This window comes from Heptranchias perlo, chromosome 8 (genome assembly GCF_035084215.1).
Source record: "Heptranchias perlo isolate sHepPer1 chromosome 8, sHepPer1.hap1, whole genome shotgun sequence".
Classification (NCBI taxonomy): domain Eukaryota; kingdom Metazoa; phylum Chordata; class Chondrichthyes; order Hexanchiformes; family Hexanchidae; genus Heptranchias; species Heptranchias perlo.
The window spans coordinates 90761655-90785983 of record NC_090332.1 but is presented as its reverse complement, the minus strand read 5'-3'; the positions used below and the strand labels follow the sequence as shown (position 1 = coordinate 90785983).

General features: G+C 39.6%; 1 protein-coding gene across 3 annotated transcripts in view; it reads left to right on the top strand.

The window, feature by feature from the left end:
• The window catches only part of ehbp1 (EH domain binding protein 1), a 377463-nt gene that overhangs the window by 327543 nt on the left and 25591 nt on the right, over positions 1 to 24329 (top strand). For all 3 annotated transcript variants that reach the window (XM_067989531.1, XM_067989529.1, XM_067989530.1), the window contains one exon: positions 13812 to 13911. In XM_067989531.1, the coding sequence (XP_067845632.1) occupies positions 13812 to 13911 (100 nt within the window). The remainder of the gene's footprint in view (positions 1 to 13811; positions 13912 to 24329) is intronic.

Sequence of the window (24329 nt, the reverse complement as noted above, 5' to 3'; positions counted from 1 at the left end):
TCACCTCAACTACTCCTTGTGGTAGCGAGTTCCACATTCTAAGCACTCTCCGGGTAAAGCAGTTTCTCCTGAATTCCCTATTGGATTTATTAATGTCTATCTTATATTTGTAAACAATTTTACAACACCAAGTTATAGTCCAGCAATTTTATTTTAAATTCACAAGCTTTCGGAGGCTACCTCCTTCCTCAGGTGAACGATGTTCACCTGAGGAAGGAGGTAGCCTCCGAAAGCTTGTGAATTTAAAATAAAATTGCTGGACTATAACTTGGTGTTGTAAAATTGTTTACAATTGTCAACCCCAGTCCATCACCGGCATCGCCACATCATATCTTATATTTATGGCCCCTAGTTCTGGTCTCCCCCGCAAGTGGAAACATCTTCTCTATGTCTACCCTATCAAACCCTTCCATAATCTTAAAGACCTCGATCAGGTCACCCCTCCGTCTTCTCTTTTCTAGAGAAAAGAGCCCAAGCCTGCTCAATCTTTCCTAATAGGTATAACCTCTCAGTTCTGGTATCATCCTAGTAAATCTGTTTTACGCCTTCTCCAGTAACTCAATATCCTTTTATATAATGTGGAGACCAGAACTGTTCACAGTACTCCGTGTGGTCTAACCAAAGTTCTATACAAGTTTAACATAACTTCTCCACTTTTTAATTCTATCCCTCTAGAAATGAACCCAGTGCTTGGTTTGCTTTTTTTTTTTGCCTTGTTAACCTGTGTCGCTACTTTTAGTGATTTTTGTGTCTGTACCCCAGATCCCTCTGCTTCTCTACCCTGTTTAGACTTCTTATCCAAGCAGTATGTGGCCCCCTTATTCTTCCTACCAAAATGTAATACCTCACACTTATCTATATTGAAATTCATTTGCCAATTACACAGCCATTCTTCAAGTATTTTGTCACAGACCTCCTTGGTATTAACTATACCCCCAATTTGGTGTCATCTGCAAATTTTGAAATTGTACATCCGATTCCCAAGTCCAAATCGTTGATGTAAACGGTGAACAACAGTGGTCCCGGCACCAATCCTTGTGGACAGTTTTGGCAGAACTGTCTTCTGCATTCCCCAATTTTACTCCGCTCATCCGTCCGGGGGACATTATTTTGACAAAGTTACCAGGGCATATCATATGAGGTCTAGCAAATGAACAACAAAAGGAGGATTACTTACCTTTATATGGCATAGTCATTCTTCAAATTAACTTGTTTTACACATGCTGTATTTCCCACCCTCCTCCCAAATGGGCCTGTATCTGGAGCAGCAAGCAAGGCAAATAAGGGGATTTCAAAACTGCATATTTTCAAATTAAAATTATTTAACTATTTATAAACACATTGTTTGATGTACTGGCTGGGACTTGTGGACTCTTAAGTCAGCTTTATAAACATATTCCAATATATATATTATTTACAAATCATATGAAATTTTGCAAATACATTGATAAAGATTTGTTTTAATATTTATTAGTACAACGATTTTGATAGCTGCAGTTTTAAAATAAGCTGACTGTCTCCACGCTAGTTCTTCATCAAGTGCTCTAGCATAACATTTATATATCTTGTTTACTATTCATTTTTATTAAGATCTTGGATAGCTTGAAATTTTTGTTTTTTTGCATAACTGAAGGAAACACTCATTCTCATCCTAGTCTGACTGAAGATTTAAACCGAAGTACGTGAGGTGCATAAAAATGTTTCCTGCTTAGAAATACAAACAGCATAGACAGGCTCTAAGTATATTATCAGGCAAGTTCTTTCAGAAACGTATTGCTAAAGAAGCTTAACATTAATTATTGTAACTTTGGGAAGATTACATCCACACTAGCCTTGTAAGAAGCAGCATACACTTCTTGACCTCAAATGCTACAGCTTTAAGACATAAGAATGGCATTTTACCAACTTTAATGGGATAACCAGTATAATCTTTCAGCGGTAAGGGAAGAAAAAGTGTTCTGAGCATAATACCCTTCTGAGTTCTGTTGGAAGCTGCCCGTGATGTCTGTGGTGATCATGCTGCATTTGTCTGCACTTCTGCATTTAAAAAATTTCAACAGAATTCTGCTGAAAACCTCCCAGCTTTCGCAGTTTGGTTCTTGGCTGGCAGTTTTAGGCACTCTGTCGTGAGGCAGGACCTGCATGCCTTAAGCTCTCTGTAGACACCATTTTTTCATTCTTGGCCAGATTCATTCCAGTAGGCTCCAGCAATGAACTTATGTTTGCCAACTAACATACCTTCAGAAAACCAAGATTTACTGCTACTTCAGAGCAAATAAATCTTTCTTCCCTCCCTCACTCCAATTCACGAGAGAGAGAGAGAAAAAAACATCCTTATTATTACCTCACATGGTATTTGTAGGCTGGAATGTCAAACACTATTTCACTCGTGCTGGAGTTCTTCACTGCGGTAGGATTTGTGGTATCATTTAAAAGTCTTCCTATGTACTATAATTTTGAACATTAAACAATTTAATATATTAATAAATGAAAATTATGCATATAAATCTTTATATAATAATGCTTCAAGCATTAATTTGAGAGAAGTTGATTTACATTTATATTTTATAAAATATCAGATCTCTACCGACAATTCTGCGACCCAGTTTTCGATATGTGAATATTACATAGTGTATATATGTTCTAATTTCATGTGTGTGCCCTTTAACTATAAAATTTGTTTTGGCAATGCTTTATGACTAATGATGAAAAAATGCAGATAATTGAGCTTAACTCTTGGCTCAGATTCTGAATCAAGTTAAATAATGTAACAGGAAAAAGCCATCCCATCCCCCAAATATGTAGCCATCTTAGACATGGTGTCAGGCTTCAAGCATTCTTTAACAATCAGATGAAAAGGGATTTTAGAAGATTAGTGGAAGGGATGCTGAAGGCATTGTCATCAAATTTAGAGATGCAATGCATCTACAAAGTTTTAAGAGTAATTTCAAAATAATTCTTAAAATAAAATTAATTTTAATTCTCAAAGATTCTCATGTCAGCAAACTGATACTATGAAGGGATGCTTATTATTATACAATAAATATTTGAATGAATCTGTACTTTTAATTGTTATACTGTGAGTAAGCGATTGTATGTGCCATGTTGTGCCAGCATGTGATCTACCAGATTAACATTCTTAAGAGAAGGTTTCCAAGATCAAAACAGTTTGCTTTCCTTGCAATTCTTTGACCATCCTGTCATGAATTCAGTTAGGGAAAAGTATAATTTAGAAACTTCTGGTTTATGAAATCTTAAGACTGTGAAAAGATTAAAAGTTTGAAAGGGAAAAAAATGTCAAAATGCAGGGAGACACTACTATTTGTAATCATTTTAAACACTAGTTGATTTCCTATAGTGTTATAGGCAAAAAAATGTAAACATAATTTTGAAGTATTGAAGAATATTTAACATAATCCACTGTTACCCCGTAGCTATTAGTATTTTCTTTTTTTCTATACCAATCTATTTTAAAGAAAATTCTTCTCATATTTAGCTTGCAACCCTCAATTTACTTTTGTTCTCAATAATGATCCTTTTTTGATTCTTTTGATTGGTTTAAAATGCGCTTGCTTCTGCAAGATTACAATTTTTATTATTTAACAACCTGTGTATGTTTTTAAAATATGTACCTAACCCTTAACGTCATAAATTTTGATTAAAACTTTTTGTTAAAACAAACAATACTTTTTTTTGAATGCTGGAAGGGAACAATCATCAAAGTCTGGGGCTGAAATGGTGAGTGATGCTGAGGTAGGGACAATAAGAGTTGATGATTTGAGTAAGAGCAGCAGAATGAGCTTGAATGGGGAGCAAGAGTGGACTGAGTGATGCCAGTACGTCAGGAGAGTGGGCTTGTGAGTGAAGCAGCAAGATTAGGGTTGATGCTAGAAAGAAGCGGCAACGTATGGGGGTTGGGTTGTTGCAGGGTGATGAAGAGGTACTGCTGAGTCTGGGGTCTGGTACTGCGAGATGGCTTCTGGAAGTTACAATCTAGTTGCTTGGTTCTGCCGCATCAGCGTAACAGTACATTTGTGCTCTTTGTGCCTGTGTCGTGACAGAGGCATAAGGTTCTTGAAGAAAACATGAATTTTAAAAAATTGAAGCTGTCCATGTACATTAAGACAGAATCCTATAGTAAGAAATAAGAAGAAAATGGATAAAACCTGCATTTACTTTGTTATTTCCCAGTAATTGTGGGTTATCACAAGAAAGAACTTGCATTTATTCTTTCTTTTCTTTATCACATAGTAAACCTTCAGTGGTTATGTCACAGTCATTAAGCTTTCAGCGTGTATGACACCATGCATCAACTATATGGAATACATTGGTTGTTAGTATCCTTCATGACACCTTCCACTACCAAAAAGGGTTGAAAATGGTTTAACCTCAAACTACCCAATACACTTTAGAGGAAAAGTACACAAGAGAGATTTCAAGGCTGCAATTTAATCTCAAGAGTTCAGGTGACTGCTTTCTCAGCTCTTGCAATTTTGACGTTATCTGAACACCTTGATGAGATTACTGCCTTATAATCATTCTGTGTATCCATTATTTTCCATGTAATTAGTTTTTTCAAGATCTAACTAATATTAACATACTTAACATAATAGATAATTATTAGCTCACTGTATTACAACAATTTAACAGAATTTCTTGTCATAGGCTTTTTTTTGATTGATCAAGTCAAATGTTAACCAAACCAAAGTCAGAATGTAATAATAACTGTTGTGTTGGTTGGTAGTAATCAGGTCGTAGCTATATTCAATTGCAAAGCTGGAGATGGCACTTGCTGCTTCTTAATTGGCCTTTTTATTGATGTTTTTTGCCCACCTAAAAGGTTATCACCTAGCAACTGGAATGAGGGAATGTTGCTGTCTATCTGCAATTGCATAGCAATTTTTAATTCCAGCAAAAATGTTATAAACTAGAATATTACTGTATTGTGGACCTTAAGCTTTCCTGCCCCCTCCTTTTCACATTCACATACTGACTCACAGAACTTGGTTTATATGCAAATGTCCTAAAACATTTCCAGAGTGATATGATGCTTGGTAAATTTGTTATACTACATGTCCTGGAGAGGTAGCAGTCAGTAGCTAATGGGAGAGGTGGGGAGAATTATGCAAAGAAAATTGGGACTGTCAACAGACATTGGCATTTCTTTTGTGGAATACTTCTCCTGGTGTTTTCTCACTTGAGACCAGTGCTGTTTGCTGAAGTTGTAGCTCAGTGAGTGTCAGTGGCTACATTTTATTTTACTTTCAAATTTGGGAGCTATGGAAACATGAAAGTGGCATTTTTAAATACTTAAGACCAAGCCTCTAAATAGTTATTTTAGTCTATACTTAAGTGTACTTTTAAAACATTTAACAAAACGTTGTTAGAATAATGATCAAGAAAATTGAAATTCTCAGTGTTATTAAGTTTACCTTAGTTTCTTTATGGGTGCTTCTAAATTAAATTGCACTAATCCACTTTTATTATTCTAATAACTTAGCCCCCATCTTTTGATAAAATGTTTTCTGAGATGTCATACAAGATATGTGAATTGTGTAAGCAACACATTGCAAGATTTTGATACATTTTTTCTGTTAAGTAACATTTACAAATTGTTCAAAATATGCACTTTGTGACTCACTGGCAGAAGCCTTGCAGTATTGAATTGTAACCATATGCAAATCTATGTACATGGGAATAGGGTTTTGAAGTCCTTAAAATGGCAAGTAAGTTGAAGACAGGGGCCAACAAATCAATGAAAATTTGCCTAAATCCATCAAATAATAGAGGTAGTGTTAGGGCTATCCATGGTACTGAGCTAAACAGGGGGATTACTCCTGGGTTTTGCATCAGTTGTTTTCAGCTGGGTGGCCTCACTTGTCAAGACCCCGTTTACAGGAGAACATTCACATGGCACAGCAAGAAAAGAAGTGCATTTTAATGCCATCAAAGCTCAAAAATCAGTCATTAATTTATTCTCGCTCCTTGATTGTTGATCATTTCTGAAACATCTGGCCCTCAAGTCTATAGAAACTAAGAGCAAGTAGAACAAGAGCATGCACTTTAACTTAGCTGATCTGAGTTACTGTTTATATAGTTTTGTTTTTTTATTTCCATATTTTCCTTGACAGCTACCATAGACAAAATTATCATTTGTTTAATAACCTGTTGCTGTTTTCTGATTTCTGGAATTAGAAGTTAGTATGAGAGTGATAAGTTATTGAAAGCCAAGTAAAACTTAGGTACAGTAACATTCCAGAACTTGTGATGTTTTGAACGCTGGCAGCATAGAAGAGATGAAAATCCTTTTAAACAGCTTGTGAAATGTAACTTTGAAATCGTGCTTTGAGAATGAGCAGATTATGGCTTGCCTGGTGACTCCTTCCAGCACTCTGGGCAATGAGCTGTTGACATTCTTGCAGGTCATCATCCAAGACAGGAGGGCAACTGCAGGGATTTAGCAGATAAATTCATCCAACAAGACCTTTATCCATTTCACTACTATTTTGAAAGGTTTTTGCATGATAGCAGCACCAGTAATGTCATTTCGTTTATCAAAAGAAACCCCATTTGAGATTTGAATGGTCAGCACAGCAACTCTTTGTTTTTCTTTTTTATGCCTGTCTAATTATTGGATGCATATAGTTTGAAATAAATCACTAATTTATGTTCTTGGAAAATGTTAGGAAATTTAAAGAATCCTTTGTTTCTGAAAACTGCTCCAGTCAAAGGATAATTGAGAGTGAAATCAATATGGTAATAAGAAAATTTGATTAATACTTTTGTTTCCTTTAGGGATTTTCAGGTTTTTTTAAAAATCAGAATCATTCTCCATTTAAAATTGTCCTTAATGCAGATGCTGCTGAATTCAGAAACTTATTTAAAGTTTAACAGAGAAGAGACACCCGTAGACTGAATGTGCAGGAAAAGCTTCCCATAATGCAGTGTGTAAACCAGAGCTAACAAACACCCTGCTGCGTTGAAAACCCCAAAAAGACAAAGGCACAATGAAATAGAGAGCTTACCACCGGCAGCTTTCAAAACGGCAAACTAGGCAAACTATACATCTCTGCCGCTCCAATTTTGTCAGAATGCTAATGAGCCAGCTCTGATCTTTACTCGGCTTCCCGTGTTTTCTACATCTTCAAGGACCACATGGCGCTAGCAAAATAAAGACAACTAAATGAGAATTTCCAACACTTTTTGTGTTCAGTCCTGATGCTTTTCAGTTGACTTGCTCATTGAATATTCTGAACTAAAAAGGCTGCAACAGGGGGTTAGGTATGAACTTTTTAACTGGGTAAAATTTATACAAAAGTAAATTAGTGTGACAGCGAAAATATGAGAAAAATTTCTGATTAATTTCCACTTCATAATATCAATGACACCTTTGGTTCCACTTATAGTTCTCCTACAAGGGAAGCTGATAAAGAGTGAATGAAGCTTGTGTTCTTCACAGTGAATGTTTAGTGGTTTTTTAATAGCAATGTACTATATAAAGGCACCAGGAAGTACTCTGCATTAGCAATTGAGATCAGTAGTTAATAGGATGATGTCTTTTAGCTTTTGTCACAAGATTATTAGGAAGGATAGGTTTTCTGTCTCCTCATTCCATGCTTTTAAGAGCCTGTTGAACATGAGTGCTAAAATACAGGTTTCTCGGTACTGTTTTCTGTGTATAGTAAAACCTTTCTAATGCAACACCTCTTGCAGCTTTACCAGGTGATTTTGTCATTGATCTCTCATCTGCTTCTCTTGCTGTATTAATTACTTGAAGGGTTCTGCTTTTCACAAGACCCTTCATGTTCTCCCTATATACAAAGTAGAAAAGCAACTCTCAAGCAGGCCTTAGCATTCCCCATTACTTGTCAGCATTTGTATAATGACATTAGACTTTACCAGTTTTATTCAATGAATATTCTCTATATGTTTAACTATTAGGTGATCAAAAGTTCATGCTCAGTACACTGTAATAGGATTAAAATTATTATTATATTGCAGTAAAGCTGTATAATATGTTGATTTGTTGAATTTTTTTGGTAATATTTTGATTGTACCAGTAAAAGGCAGTCATTTCTCACAACTGGTAACTGAAAAAAGTATTATCATAATTGTTATAAATAAAGGAGAAATAAATAAAAATGTTGGATTTGAATGTTCTCTTTAAACTTAATTTAATTGCCCAACTCACCAACAGTAAAAGGGAAAACTACATATTGTAATTTGATTGGCACAACCATTTCTTTTGTTTTGCTTTCAATTTTACTTTTATTAGTAGTTTTCAATACAATTCACTGAAAGATAATAGACAACATATCAAAGAGATTTTCTGTTAGTACCATGGCAACAATAGTGTTCTGGTACCAAGTTAGACAGTATTACATATCGGAGAAAACAAGTTGGGCAGCTGCATTTAAAGTACTGAGGTCAGAATAATTTTAGGTTTTGTCCAGATTATCTTTGAATGTTTGAATAAATAGAAGCATGCAAAAGGGACCATCACATTCTGTATTCCAGTAATCATTCTTGTTCAGTCATGGGGGGGATGTTTTTCAAGGTAACCAAAATTGTTAATATTCTTACATACACACTGAGCTTTCCTGTTGTTGACTGAAACATAATTAATAACGCAGGGTTCTCTTTCCATTTTTCTTACCGTAAATCTCCAGGTGAAAAAGGGCTACAAAGAGATTTACAGCACTTGACTACATGTGAAGTGAAATTAAATTAGTACTGTCTTTTAAATCTCTCATAGCCAAGATTTATTTGTTCTAGCTGATGTTATTAGTTGAATCGTGTTATCCCTTCAAATGCAAAGAGAATGGTGTTTGCTATGGGGAATTACAAACCACTGCAATATAGATACTGTAAAATAAAAATTTGGCTTGCTGTACTTATTTTTCTGTAACAACATAATTCTCTGTGATAATACGCAGTTTGAAGGGCTTAAGTAAAGAGTCTTGGAAGTTACCTGGATTTTTTTTCCACACATTGGCATATCTAGCCAGGGAAAGTTAAACAAGCAAAAATGTGTTATGCTCGTTTTTTTGTTTTTTTTAAACGCCAACAGTACTAGTTTTAAACAACAAAAGCAGTGTGCTTTCATATCTAATCTTGAGATTAGGTATTGTGACAGAAGCTAAACTGCCTTTTTATGGTGCCAGAATACAACCTTTTTTCTCCCTAACAAGACTGGTCTACCACCATAGCCCACTCAACGTAATTAAATCAATCCTTTGTACTTGCCATTTTCTCCTCTACTGACAGCGCTAGATCTGATTATATGCTTCATGCATATTCAAAGTGTGGTGCTGACAGCTCTTTAATGAGCTCTTACTTAATCAGTAAGAACAATGTCGATCTTGTTCTTTTTTTCCCTTAAACATTAGAGGTAGAAACAATCGAACAAAAATGAAACATTGGGCATTCATCTGCAAAATATTGTTCTTTTAAAAGTATATAAGCCTGCTAAGTTACATTCTGCTCCATAAAATTCTGATCAACAAATTGGATTAATACTATTGGATTAAATAGCAAATGGTTAGAGATGAAATGAGAAGCCCTTGTTTTGATCAGACATTAATAATTTTTGTAATTTGATAAATCTGTCTAAGTCTTCAATTGGAGTTATTAATAACAGGATTAATTTATCTCTGGTGTTAGTTACTTTCTGTAAGCCGTTTTATTTTGAAACAAAGACTTAAATGAATATATCAATTTCTAAACTGAGAAATAATTAGTTCTTTTTAAAAAGAATCTTGCATGATTGTTTTGGTAAATTTCATTTTGATACATCTTTGCAGGGATAACTTTCTATCAATACTACGTCTATTTATAAGGTGCATTAAAAGAAACAAAGTACATTTTTTAAAATAATGTTTGTCTTATGGATTCATAGCTGTTACTATTTTTGCACGCATGTGTTATTTTGTTAATCAAGCAGGATTTTGCAGCCATAAAACTGCAGTATTCGCAATGACAAGTTTTTCCTCCTCCACCGCCTTTTTTTTCTTAGATATTTCTCCTTTTGTTACTGCCCAGAGATTTGTGCCCATTGTAACCCCACATAACTGCTGTTGGTTTGACTTGCTTATATATGACTACAGTTACTGATATGTAGATGGTACATTTTTTTTAAAACTCTGTAATCTTTATTCATGTCAAAGAAAAACATATACATTTTGCATCAGATGGGATATAAAACTAATTGCTTTCAAAATGAAATTGCGCTTTTGAGAAGAGTACCTTGAGACAATGATATATTAATTGGTGTCTGTTGAACTTTGTTCTATTTCTGTATCTCTGTTGACCAGTCTTGAGTTTTAGCTGCAGGCTTCTTACTATATTAGTTCAACAAAGTAATAATAAGTTTGTACAAAATGCTGCTGATTTGGAAAATAATTTTTTCACTGTCATAAATATTTGTTATAGCTGTTTCTATGGGTATACTTGGACTGAAATTGAAAACAAAAACAGAAAAAATTTAAGTTTTAATGTAATTTTCTTTCTGGAGAAAGGGGATTGTTTAACTTCTGGAATTTATAGCCAGCTTTGTTGTGAAAAATGTATTTGAAATAATTGAATGTTATGGTTGAAATAGAGTAAATGGTGAAAATAGACCAAATGTAAATGCAAAGCGCCTGCTCCCCCCCCCCATAAAAAATAATCAGGTAACATTATTAATGTTGTGTAGTTGAATCTAATTTGTTTCTTTCTGTCTGTGGCAATCATATGCATGGCCTAATTTGTAAGTTTGTGTAGTTTAAAATGAGCTGCTTTATTGACAGATATTGACATCTGCATCACTACTCCTATAGTGTACTTCAAAAGTAAATTATCTGCAGTGTTTTTTTTTAGCTAACATGGAATATTCAGTTAATTCATAGACAACACTCGGAGTAGGGTGCCTCAATGTAGAACTTGCCATAAATAAAAGTATTCATTAGCTAATGGGTACTGAAGTAAAATACTCTCTCAGGTGAAAACATTTATTCAGCATTTGAAAAGTAAATCAATTTAAAATTGATTATTTTCTATTGTCTTTTTGCTACACAGCTTTCTTAGCATAACCCATTTGGAAGTTATTGTAAAGGAGAGAAAAGTAGTTGTCTTTTCACTGCAGTGTTATAACCAAATTGTTACAGCCCCTCTATTCAATAGCTATGAATATAATGAGGAGATAGTCATGTAAAATAGGAAATGTAGTTATAAGTACAGTTTGAGTTCTGAATTCCAATGTAGCCTTCACACTTTGACCTTTAAAAACCAACTGTACAAAAAAAACTTGCATTGTTATAGCAGAACTCGATTCTATTTTTAAAATAGCAAATTTTGCAATTTCTTTAATTTGCGCCAGTTGAGATGTCCTTACTCGTCACCTTAATAGTCTTATTTTCATTTTTAAAATGTTATCTTTTCTATTTTTTTAATAGTGGTGGAATGACTAGCTAGTGCAGTGCTTTAGAAGATTGACCTATCACCACTGCGATCTGGGTTTGAATCCAGCACAGGCTGATAGGATGAAATTTTCATCCTCTTGCTAGCTTTAAGGGCCCTATGTGAAATGTCTTTGGGCAGTCTCTAGTGGTCAGAGGCCAATAGGACAAAATTACCCACAGTTCATCACAAATTGGCAGTCTCCAGATGCATTTACACTATAAGCTTAGAGTTGGTGCGCACTAGTTTCGACCTAGCACTGATGATAAATCTGTGTAGCGTAAGTCGAGAGTCGCGGCCTGTACTGATTGGAAACAAAGCTGAGCAAGACCTCCCTCTTCCAGGGACACTCTCACTGCTTCTCTCCAGTGTCAGGTCAGGTTTCGGGCAAAACTGCTTTGCACCAATGCTGCAGTTATAGTGTAAATGTTACCTACTCAGCCATAAGGATCGTTAGTGTGAGAAATAGAAATTGTTGGGGGGAAGAAGGGCAAGTTTTGCCTTGTGCCTTGTATAACCTTCAAGTGCTCGATGCTAAAACCGAGTACTTAAAATGGAAAAGTATTCCATTCAACAGGGCTGATATTCTTCAGTTTGACCAGCATGAATGGTGGAAAAATAAGAAAAAATAGCCTTTTTAATAGCAGTACAACTCGCTGGATAATGATGCAGCTGGAAGCTTCTCCACCCCTGGACAAAACCTGAGGTAGTGGTAGACTCTCTATGTTGATGAACATCAGTGGCCATTTTACTTTTTGTGAACTGGAAAAATTAGATTTTATGTAGCAGGAGTAGTAGCAAATTTGCTTAATCCTGCAGGAGTGGTAAGAAAGTATTGTCTTATCTCAGAAATGCATCTGAAGAGGTTCAAAAATTCTATTTTATACAAGACTAGCATCTACATGGATTACCAAAACATAATTCCAAGAGCAGGAGACATCACTAAATCATCTGAGTTACAGAAGGATTGTAAAATTTACAGTGCCATCAATGAGAAACTTTACTGATTATGAGATATGATTAATCATGGCTTCCAGATGTACAGCAGTATCTTGCACAGGCAAGGATTAAAATCAACAGAAAAGACCAATATTATTGGTTTCTCTACTGATTTTTGATTTTCGCATCTCTGTGGTCAACTACACTGAGTCAAGATGAGCTTCCATTTGATGAGCTCCCTTTAACCCATTGTATGTCAACGTTTTGAAATACTTGGATAACGCTCCATGTACAACATAGTGTACTTGTGTTATAGAACCATGTTGGAAAGAGGCTCTGAACATTCAGAATTTATGTCACTATATGGTGAATTTGTCTCATTTATATTGCAGGGTGCCTTTTGGCACTTTTTCCCATCTTTTTATTTCTAATTTACTTAACCCTCTGTCTAATGGATTGGTAAAAGCTTCTGATTTGAGTGTTGTATTGCTGTACCACTAAAGTTTTAAGAAGGGAAATATTCACCAAAGACAGAATTTTAGTTAATTTCCCCTATCTGGAACTTTATTAGTACAATTGCAAATGGCTCTCAGTGTCCCTAGGTTATAAAAGGGCTGATTGGCCAGCAACCCCTGCTACAAATCCATATGAGTGGACATTGGGTGAGAACGGGATCATGTTGCCCATCAATGTGGTCAAATAAACCATCAGCACTTGCTGTCGAAGCTCCACTTGAATAATGGCTACTTGAATGATGTATCAGTGAGCAACCAGCAGCAGTGAAACCAGGCCCCAGCAAGGAGCCCAAACATTCAGGAGGACAGGGAGGGGATAAAATCAGTATGGGTGGGAGAAAGAACAAAAATAATGAAAGCATCTAGTATAATGTTTTAGTTTGGGGATTTTTATTCATAATTTGAAACAAAGTTCAAATACCAGCCATAGTTGTCATTCAAGCTTTATTCCTCTCTTTAGCAAGATTTCTTTAGGTCTGGGCTGGACTGCTGTAAAGAACAGTTGAAGTAGCAAAATGTGAACAGATAGATCCAGTTGCACAGAAGTGCAATTTTTTTTAAGCCAACCAAAGTACCATGTTAGCCATGGAAATATCCACAGCCTAGAACTTCCTACTTTGCTATCCAAAGGAATACAGAGGAAAGTGTAGTGTGGCTGGCAACAGGTGGATGGATATAAGGGGATGACGATGATAAGGATGATAAGAGAATGATAAGGATAGTAGAGGTCAGTCAACTATTCATGCTTTACAATAATGTCCTGTAAATCGACAAATACTGTACAATAATAGCTTATGAAGTTGTTTGTTGAAATATGATTGCTGCAATATCTTGTTTGCTAAGGATTCATTTACAGTTAACTGGCTGTTGGGTTGTCCCTGATTTTAAGCCTTTATTTAATTCCATTCCTCTATTTTTCAGGAAACAATAAAGAGGAGGAAGAAGCAATGATGCAAGAGTGGTTTGTGTTGGTGAACAAGAAGAATGCCCTGATACGACGACAGAACCAGCTTTCACTTTTGTAAGTGCAAAGAACATTAAACAAATAACAAGTGCATTTTGTCAAGTTGTTTAATGATTTACGTAAATGTAAAGCAGCATTTATATGTCCATTTACTTTATTTACACAGAACTTTATTTCTTTTTGTTGTTAAAGGTTACTTGCAGAATGATTTTATGAAATTCAGAGGTAATGTTTATTAATTGATGAGCAAAACTCAGTGATGTGACACATAATACACCTGCAACATTCATTCCTGTTACTGTTACTGTTATAATGTAGTTTTTAAGATTTCTACTAATACCGAATTTCATACTGTTTGAAAAGGGTGTGAAATTGGGTATTAGAAATCTTTTCTTGGTTGGTGTAAGGATGTAGGTTTGAACAGGAAATATCTCAAAGTGCTTTTCAGGGTGTTGGACAAAGAGGGGCCACGAAGCAGGAGGAGGAAAGAAAAAAAGAGGGATTGGGATAGCAAAACATAGTTGAAGCGAAGTGCTTTAAGGAGGCAGATCATGTGGCAGAGATGCCAAGGGAAAGGGTTCCAGAGGGCATGCACATAATGGCAGAAGATGGGAACAAAGAGTAGACCAGGTATTGAAGGAGCAGAGTGTGCGTACAGGGATGTACAGCTGGAGGAGATTGTTGAGGTAGGATAGGGCAAAGCTACTGAGGAAAGTTTCAGCCTATCCGGGTCTTCCTGTTAGACAGGTAAGAGGTTGGAGAGAGTGGAAATGGCCTTGGGGGTGGTCAATGGTGGAGGCAGAATAGAGCTGAGGATCATCAGCATGCATATGGATGCTGACCCCATGCTTCTGGATAATGTTGCCACAGTATAACATATAAATGATGAAGAGGAAAGACCAAGGATGGAGTCCTGCGGTATACCAGAGGTGACCATGCAGGCATAGGAAGAGAATCCACTGAAGGTGATATAATACCAATGATGCAACAAGTAGGAGTGAGACAGCAATGCAACAAAGGTGGACTGTGGAAGGGAGACGATTGAGCAGGATGATTTGGGCAATGGTAGCAGAGGAGGCACAGTGAGCCACACTCACACTCACACAGGATGGTGTTTCCATGGCTACAGTGCTGTGGGCAAAGCAGGGTAACAAACTAGGAATGGTGGGAGTGTCATTGCAAGACCATAATTCATTTCAGAGCAAAAGGGAATATTGGAGATGGGGCAGTAGTTGGACATAATGGAGGGGTCAAGAGTAAGATTTTAGAGGTGAAGGATGTAGGAACCATGCTGGAAGATAACGGCAGGTTGATGATGTCAACAAGCATGGGGCTAAGGTCAGCAAGCTGGGACAGGACAGGTTCAAGGAAGCAAGTGATGGGCTTCATAGTTGAGAGGTGGTTAATACGGTCAGGAGGGGAGATGGAGGATAAACTGGAGTAAAGTAGGTGGGCTGGGGACAGGAAAGTAGAGGAGTAACGTGCAAGAGAGTGAGCTATGAAGAAGGTTGAAATCACCGAGAATAAGGAGTCCCTTGGCACAAAGACAGGGCAGAAAGGAGGTCGGAGAATTCAGTGAGTAAGGCATCTGTCTGCCCTGGGGTGGGATAATTAGATAAGGAGGACATTAAGGGAGTGGAGGAGGATCAAGTGTTCAAATGTGGAAAAGAAACCAGAGGAGTAAGGGGAAAGATCAAGGTGGGATTTGTAGATAAGTGGTACGCTAAAACCGTGATGGTTTCCATGGGGGACGTGATATAACGTCACGCCAAGGGGGCAGAATTAGTGAAACATATTTCAGTAAATCAAGATGTTGATGCACTCCTCCAGGATGAGATCATGTATGGAGAGGGCCTTATTTGCAAGAAAGCAGATCATTTGTAGGATAATGAGTAGATGGCTGGAGACTCGTCGGGGGCAATAAGGAGACTTGATTAGGGGTCAGAAAGGATGCGTATAAAAGCAGGAGGATGGAGAGAAGTTTGAATTACATGGAGAAGGTTTGAGAGGTTAACTGCAGAGAAATGTGCAGGTGGGGAATGTGCTGAGAAAGGAGAATGAAGCAGTTTGTGAGACTCTTGCAGCACAGCTACCGGCAGATGCCAGTGGGCATGGTGAAAAATTACAAAATTGCAGCAAATGGAGGCCTGAGCAGTGAGAGATTGGGGCCAAGATTCCAATGGACCCACTCTGCCTTTGCAAGTGAGCTGGAGCGGAACCCATGTCCGCTCAAATTGAAGGATGCTGAGCCTGGCCCAAATTGCAGGGCATGGATATTATGTTCAGAGCAGGTGGCCGGTGCCTGTAAGAAAAGACAGCAGCACCTAGCTGCTCTACTATGCTACCCTTCCCAAGCTAAAGATAGACCAGCACTGAAAGATCTTCAGTTCCAATGGGATCTATAACTTTGGCAGCATAAGGTAATCAATCCCTTCAACAGGGCTCTCACTTTGTTTGTGGTGGGGCCCATAAACAATGGCTTCAGTCTTCTCAATGTTAAACTGGAGGAAAATGGGGCTTGTCCAAGACTGGATATTGGACAAGTAGTCTGACAGTACAGAGGCAATGGAGAGCTCAAGAAACGTGATGGAGAGGTAGAGGTGGGTGTTATCAGCATACATGTAGGAGCTGACCCCTTGTCTTCTGATGATGTGGCCAAGGGGCAGCATGCAGGTGAGGTAGAGGCCAAAGATAGATCCTTGGGAGACCCCAGGGGTAACAGTGCAGGAGCTGAGAGAAGCTGTGCTGGAGATGCTCTGGCTATGATAGGATAGGTAACAGTGGAACCAACTGAGGGCAGTCCCACTCTGCTGGACAATGGAGGAGAGATGTTGGAGGAAAATGGTGTGATCAACTGTGTCAAAGGCTGCAGGGAGGTCGAGGAGGATGAGGAGGGAAAATGCACCAGTTACGGTGTCAGAGGATGTCATCTGTGACTTTGATTAGGGCCATATCAGTGCTGTGGCAGGGGTGGGAATCTGATTGGAAAGATTCAAACATGGAGTTTGAGTTCTTTGATAAAGTATCAGAGAGGGTTGGTGGAAGGTGGTGCAGTATTGGCTTTCAAAAGACGTTTGATAAAGTACCACATAACAGACTTATTCGGAAAATAGAAGCACATGGGATTATCATGGTTGGTAACTTGAGTATGTAATTGGCTACCGGATAGGAGGCACAGAGTAGTGGTGAACAGATGTTTTTCTGACTGGAGAGAAGTGTGCATTGGGGTCCCAAAAACAAGGAAGTCATGCTAAACCTTTACAAATCACTGGTTAGGCCTCAGCTGGAGCAGTGTACACAATTCTGGGCACCACATTTTAGGAAGGATGTCAATGCCTTGGAGAGGGTGCAGAGGAGGTTTTCCAGGATGATGCCAGGGATGAGGGTCTTCAGTTATGATGGTTTTTGAAAGGGAGAGGGAACCATTTACAACATCAGCCAGCATAGGAGCCAGGAAGGGAAGTTAGGTGGTCAGCAGTTTTGTGGAACACTTCCTTCCTTGTTCATATACTGGAGAGCAACGATAAGCCCCCGGATGGAGTCAATGGAGCAAGAGATGGGTCTCATGGATCTCGGGTAAAGGGAAGAAGCAGCAGAGGCAGCTGAAGCGATGGTCTCAATCTTAGTGACAAAGCACTTGTTGTTGGAAGTGAGAGTGGAGAGGGGTTTACGGAGACTTGGTAGTGGAGAAAGAAGCCGAGGTATCTTTGCTTTGCAAGGTGATCCTGGAATAGTGGACGGTTTTGGCAGAGGAAAGTGAGACTCAGTAACGCTTGATGTGGTGCAGCCAGATCTGGCAATGGCTAAACCAGTTATTTGCCAAATATGTTCAAGTCTGCGCCCCTTGGACTTGAGGAAGTGAAGTTGGGGGTCATATTGGGGGAACGACCAGAATAGGAGAGTGTTTTACTGGGCACAAGTGCATCAAAGGTGGAGGGCCAAAGGCTAGGCAGTTGGCAATTTGAAAGTGCCGTTGTAAGTGACTTGGGGGAGAGTTTTTTCCAGGGGTGCACACGGAAGAAAGTGGGTTGGAGGGAGATTGGGGATGTGGGTGGTGAGGGATACAGAAAGTGGTCGAATATGGCATTGTTTGTGATTGAAACAATGGGAGTGGAGAGGCCACGTGAGATGGCAAGGTCGAAGGGTGGCTGTGAACATGGGTAGGAGTGTTTATGTGGAGGGAGAGGTTTAGGGAGCACAAGAGGGCAGTGAAATCAAAGGAGAGAAACTGAGGTAAATTGAGACAGAGATTGAAATCACCTAGGATGAGTGTCGCTCAGTGCAGAGGCTGAGGGAGGGAAGGAGGGACAATATCTCAGGGAAACTCAGGCTGGGGCCGCAGGGGTGTTGGTGAAGGAGGCTTTTTAAGGCGAGGTGAGAGGGGTGGAACAAGGTGAGGCGCTCGCAGGAGGAGAAGGAACCAGAGGAGTGGGGGGAGAGAGACCAAGGTGAGATTTGGTGATAAGGGCCCACTGCCACTGTGGCGGTTTGGGCGGGGCAGGTGGTGGAATGTAGACCAAAACCAGGAGGCGTCGGTAAGGGGCAAAGTGTCGTCACCTGTGTAGACTATGTATGTAGCTTCCTACATCCCCACAATCCCCAGCCCCCGAACTTGCTGTTCCTCTGACTCACGGCCTCTTCTTCATCCCCCTCCTCTCACACCACCATTGGCAGTCATACCTTCAGCAGCCTAGGTCCTACTTTCTGGAATTCCCACTCTAGACCCCAACATCTCTCCACCTCTCCCTTCTCCTTTAAGACCCTCATTAAGAGCACCTCTTCGATCAAGCCTTTGGTCACCCTCTTAAATTGTCCTTCTTTGGCGTGGCCTCCATTTTCTTTTTGCCTCTGTGAAACTTGTTGTATCAATGCGCTATGTAAATGTAAGTTGTTAAGTCATAAACATATTCTACAGCATCTTTTCAAATTCTGACAGCTGAAAGGTCAGTCAAAAATTGCTGCTCTGACCTCCCACTTTTAACTATTATTGGGAGAGTGGCATTAGTTTGATGCTGTAATTAAACATTTATTTAGTGCTTTAAAGCCATCTGAACATGATCATTTTTATAATTATACCCTTATTTTTAACAATTTGAAAAGAATGTAACGTGTAATTTTGTTATGATTTACTATCAGTATGACATATTCAAAATATCACTTTCGTGTGGTAAATGACGGTACTCAGCTTCACATTTTCCTAATTTTGTTTAATTAGCTACAAGATCTAAATGAGGCGATGAGTGAAGATTAAATTTAGCTGCAAACTAACTCTATGCAGTAGAGCCTCAGATTAACACTGAACAATATACAATTGAATGTAGCTTTTTCGGACTATTTATACACCAGAAATCTGATTTATGAAATTATTGCAGTAATTATTGATTGACAACTGTATCACAACACACCAGGGATGATTCCTTGGTCGCTGGGTGGACACAGTGAGGAGCAGCACACATATGCAACAGTGGTAGCGAAATCGCAGGCCCACAGCCCCTGATTTTTCATTCATTAATTTAAATAGACGGAAAATCAAGTTCAATGTTTGCAGGCCCACAGTTTGCAGGCTAGCAATCGTAGTGAGTGCCACTTCATGCTGGACTGCCCAATTGGGCAATCAGCGCTGCACTTACCATTACTTTCTCTTCACTTCTGACTCTGTCTTGATCTTCTGTGAGGGCAACTAATCTCTTTTATTTCCCTTTTAGCCCCCTTCACTGGTTTCTGAGGCTCTGATGGCAGGCAGCTTCTGCTAGCTTCTACTCCACTGTCAATTCACAGAATGGTTACAGGACAGAAGGAGGCCATTCGGCCCATCGAGCCTGTGCCGGCTCTTTGTAAGAACGATCTAGTTAGTCCCGTAGCCTTGCAAATTTTTTCCCTTCAAGTATTTATCCAATTCCTTTTGGAAAGCCATGATTGAACCTGATTCCATCACCCTTTCAGGCAGTGCATTCCCGATCATAACAACTCGCTGTGTAAAAAAGTTTTCCTCATGTCGCCTTTGGCACTTTTGCCAATCACCTTAAATCTGTGTCCTCTGGTTCTCAACCCTTCTCAACCCTTCTTTGTTTACTTTATCTAAACCCTTCATGATTTTGAACATTTCTATCAAATCTCCTCTCAACCTTCTCTGCTGTAAGGAGAACAACCCCAGCTTCTCCAGTCTATCCACGTAACTGAAGTCCCTCATCCCTGGAACCATTCCAGTAAATCTTTTCTGCACCCTCTCTAAGGCCTTCACATCTTTCCTAAAGTGCAGTGACCAGAATTGGACACAGTACTCCAGCTGTGGCCGAACCAGTGTTTTGTAAAGATTCAACATAGTTTCCATGCTTTTGTACTCTACGCCTCTATTTATAAAACCCAGGATCCCGTATGCTTTTTTAACCAATTTCTCAACCTGTCCTGCCACCTTCAAAGATTTGTGCACATATACCCCCAAGTCTCTCGGTTCCTGCACCCCCTTTAGAATTGTAAGTGACATTTAGTTTATATTGCATCTCCTCGTTCTTCCTGCCAAAATGTGTCACTTCCCACATCTCCACGTTAAATTTCATCTGCCATGTGTCCGCCCATCCCACCAGCCTGCCTATATCCTCATGAAGTCTATCACTATCCTCCTCACTGTTTACTACTCTTCCAAGTTTTGTGTCATCTGCAAATTTTGAAATTGTGCCCTGTCCACCCAAATCCAAGTCATTAATATATATCAAAAAAAGCAGTGGTCCTAGTACTGACCCCAGGGGAACACCACTGTACACCTCCCTCCAGTCCAAAAAGCAACCGTTCACCACTACTCTCGGTTTTCTGTCCCTTAGCCTATTTCGTATCCATGTTGCCACTGCCCCTTTTATCCCATGAGCTTCAGTTTTGCTGACAAGCCTATTATGTGGCACTTTATCAAACACCTTTTGAAAGTCCATATACACAACATCAACCTCATTGCCCTCATCATCCCTCTCTGTTACCTCATCAATAAACTCAATCAAGATTTGCCTTTAACAAATTCGTGCTGGCTTTCCTTTATTAATCCACAATTGTCGATTCTCAGCCAGCTGCTGGAGACATGCAGGACGCTTACCAAATGATTCTCTTCCCTTCTCTGTAACAGCAGAGTGGAGCATCAAATGTGTGTCCCATTACGCCTCTGTTGGGCCACAGTATGCCACTATAATTGTACATTTGACATAATGCATTTTTATTAGAATAACATGGAGTAAAAGCTTTATTGTTTGTTGCTGCATTATGATTATGTTCTCTACGACCATAGGAATAGTTGGGACCAGAAAAGAGCTTTGCCTATGGCCGGTTCCAGCATCTCGGAAATATCATCCCACGATATTTGTCACATCCTTTTACTAGTTCTTTCTTCGGGTACTTATCCAGCTCTCTCTTGAATTTGCTGATACACTCAGCCTCACTGCCTCCCTTGGCAGTCCATGCCATTCATTCATTACCTTCTGCATAAAGCAGTTAAATCCAAACTGTCTTTTCAGCCTCCCTCTTCTATGTTTAAAGTTATGTCCTCTTGTTGTAGGATTGTAACTATGTTTAAAAATTTGGATTTTTGGGATGTAGGGGGATGCATATATTGTCCAACCCAAGTTTCCTGAGAAGTCCTTCTGGTTATGGTGCTGCCACGATGGTGTTGGGAATTTCAGGATATTGACCTGGTGATGCAAGAAAATCAAAAAGTTGGTATGCAGGTGCAGCAGGTGATCAAGAAAGCCAACGGAATGTTGGCTTTTATTGCTAGGGGGATAGAATATAAAAACAAGGAGGTATTGCTGCAGTTATATAAGGTATTGGTGAGACCGCACCTGGAATACTGCATACAGTTTTGGTCTCCATACTTAAGAAAAGACATACTTGCTCTCGAGGCAGTACAAAGAAGGTTCACTCGGTTAATCCCGGGGATGAGGGGGCGGACATATGAGGAGAGGTTGAGTAGATTGGGACTCTACTCATTGGAGTTCAGAAGAATGAGAGGCGATCTTATTGAAACATATAAGATTGTGAAGGGTCTTGATCGGGTGGATGCAGTAAGGATGTTCCCAAAGATGGGTGAAACTAGAACTAGGGGGCATAATCTTAGAATAAGGGGCTGCTCTTTCAAAACTGAGATGAGGAGAAACTTCTTCACTCAGAGGGTGGTCGGTCTGTGGAATTTGCTGCCCCAGGAAGCTGTGGAAGCTACATCATTAGATAAATTTAAAACAGAAATAGACAGTTTCCTAGAAGTAAAGGGAATTAGGGGTTATGGGGAGCGGGCAGGAAATTGGACATGAAGCTGAGTTCGGATCGGTCAATGCCCTGTGGGTGGCGGAGAGGGCCCAGGGGCTATGTGGCCGGGTCCTGCTCCGACTTCTTGTGTTCTTTAGATTTGTGGTTGGGATCAGATCAGCCATGATCTTATTGAATGGCGGAGCAGGCTCGAGGGGCCGATTGGCCTACTCCTGCTCCAATTTCTTATGTTCTTATGTTCTTATGACGAAGGAACAGTGATGTATGTCCAATTCAGGATGATGGTGTGTGACCTTGGAGGCAATGCTGCTCTTGTCCTTCTCGGTGGTAGAGATTGCAGGGAGGGATGTGCTGTTGAAGTAACCTTGGTGAGTTGCTGTAGTACATCCTATAGATAGGACATACTGTGACTACATACTGCTCTGTCCTGGATGCTGTTGAGCTTCTTGCGGGTTGTTGTGGCTGCACCTATCCAGGCAAGTAGTAAGTGTTGCATCACACTCCTAATTTGAGCCACTCATTGCAGAGTACCAAGTCTTTGCCCGGCCCTTGTAGCTACGGTGTTAATATGACCAGTCCATTTAAGCTTCTGCCAGTAATGACTCCCAAGATGTCAATGGTGGGGGACTCAGCAACGGTGGTGCTGTTGAAGTTGGAGATGGTTGGATATTTACTTGTTCAAGATGGTCATACTTATGTGGCACAAATGTTACCTGCCACGTGTCAGCCCAAGCCTAGATGTTGTCCAAGTCCTGCTGTAGTAGCATGAGCTGCTTCACTATTGGAGGAACTGGAGGAGCTGTGGAATTGTCAGCGAACAGCTTTATGACTGAGGGAAGATCATTGATGAAGCTGCTAAAGATGATTGGGTCAAAAACACTTGAGGAATTCCTGCATCAATGTCCTGGAACTGCGATGACCATCTTCGTTTGTGTCACGTATGACTCCATCCACTGGAAGGCTTTTCATTTAAGCCCCATTGAACTCAGTTTTGCTAGGTCTCCTTGGTGCCATACTCAGTTGAATTATGCCTTGTTTCGAGGGCAGCTGCTCTCATCTCTCCTCTGGCATTCGGTTCTTGCAACCATGTCTGGATCAAAGCTGTGATGAGGTCAGGAGACGAGTGGTTCTAGCAGAACTAAAACAGATAAACAGTGAGCGGATTATTGGTGAGTAGGTGTTGCTTAATGGCACTATTGGTGACTCCTCCATCTTTGTTTTAACTGGTGATTGAGAGGAGGCTTATGGGGCGGTAATTGGCTGAGCTAGATTTATTTGTTTTTCTTTACATACCTGGGCAATCTTCCACATTGTCGTGTAGATGCCAGTATCATAACTGTAGTAGAACAGCTTAGCTAGGGGAGCAGCTTGTTCTGGTGCACAGGTCTTCAGCACTACAGCTGGGATGTTGTCAGGCCCATAACCTTTACCTTATCCAGTGGATTCAGCCACTTCTTAATGTCACTGGAGTGAACCAAATTGGTTGGATGCTGGCATCAATGGTAGTGGGGACTGTGAGACGAGATCAAGTACATTATACACTTTGCACTTTTGGCTGAAGATTCTTGCAAACACTTCAGTCTTGTTTCTCACACTCACGTATTGTACTTCACCGTTGTTGAGTATGCGATGTTCATAGAGCGTCCTGCTCCGTTAGTTGCCTGATTGGCCAACACCATTCTCAACTGGATGTGGTAAGACTAGAGCTTTGCTCTGATCCACTGGTGGTGGGACTGCATAGCTCTGTCTTTGGTCTGCTGCATTTGGTATTTAGCGTGCAAATAGCCCTGTATAATAGCTTCACTAGGTTGGTACTTCATTCGAAGATATGCCTGCCAGGGGTTGGTCCCCTGGCCTGATGGTGATGGAGGAGTGTGAGTTATGCTGGGCCACGAGGTTACAGATTGTGGTGGTTTTTAATACTGCTGCTAATGATGGCCAACAAGAACTTGCATTTATAAAGCACCTTCAATGTAGTAAAATGTCCCAAGGCACTTCACAGGAGCCATTTTCAAACAAAATTTGACACCGAGTCACATTAGGACAGGTGACCAAAAACTTGGATAACACCTCATGGATGCCCAGTTTAGGGCTTCCAGATCTGTCCTTAGTCTGTTCCACGTAGCATGATGGTAGTGTCACACTACACGATAGAGGATGTTCTCGTTGTTGAGACGAAACTTTTTTTTCCACAAGAACTGTGCAGTAGTCACTCCTACCATTGCTACTTT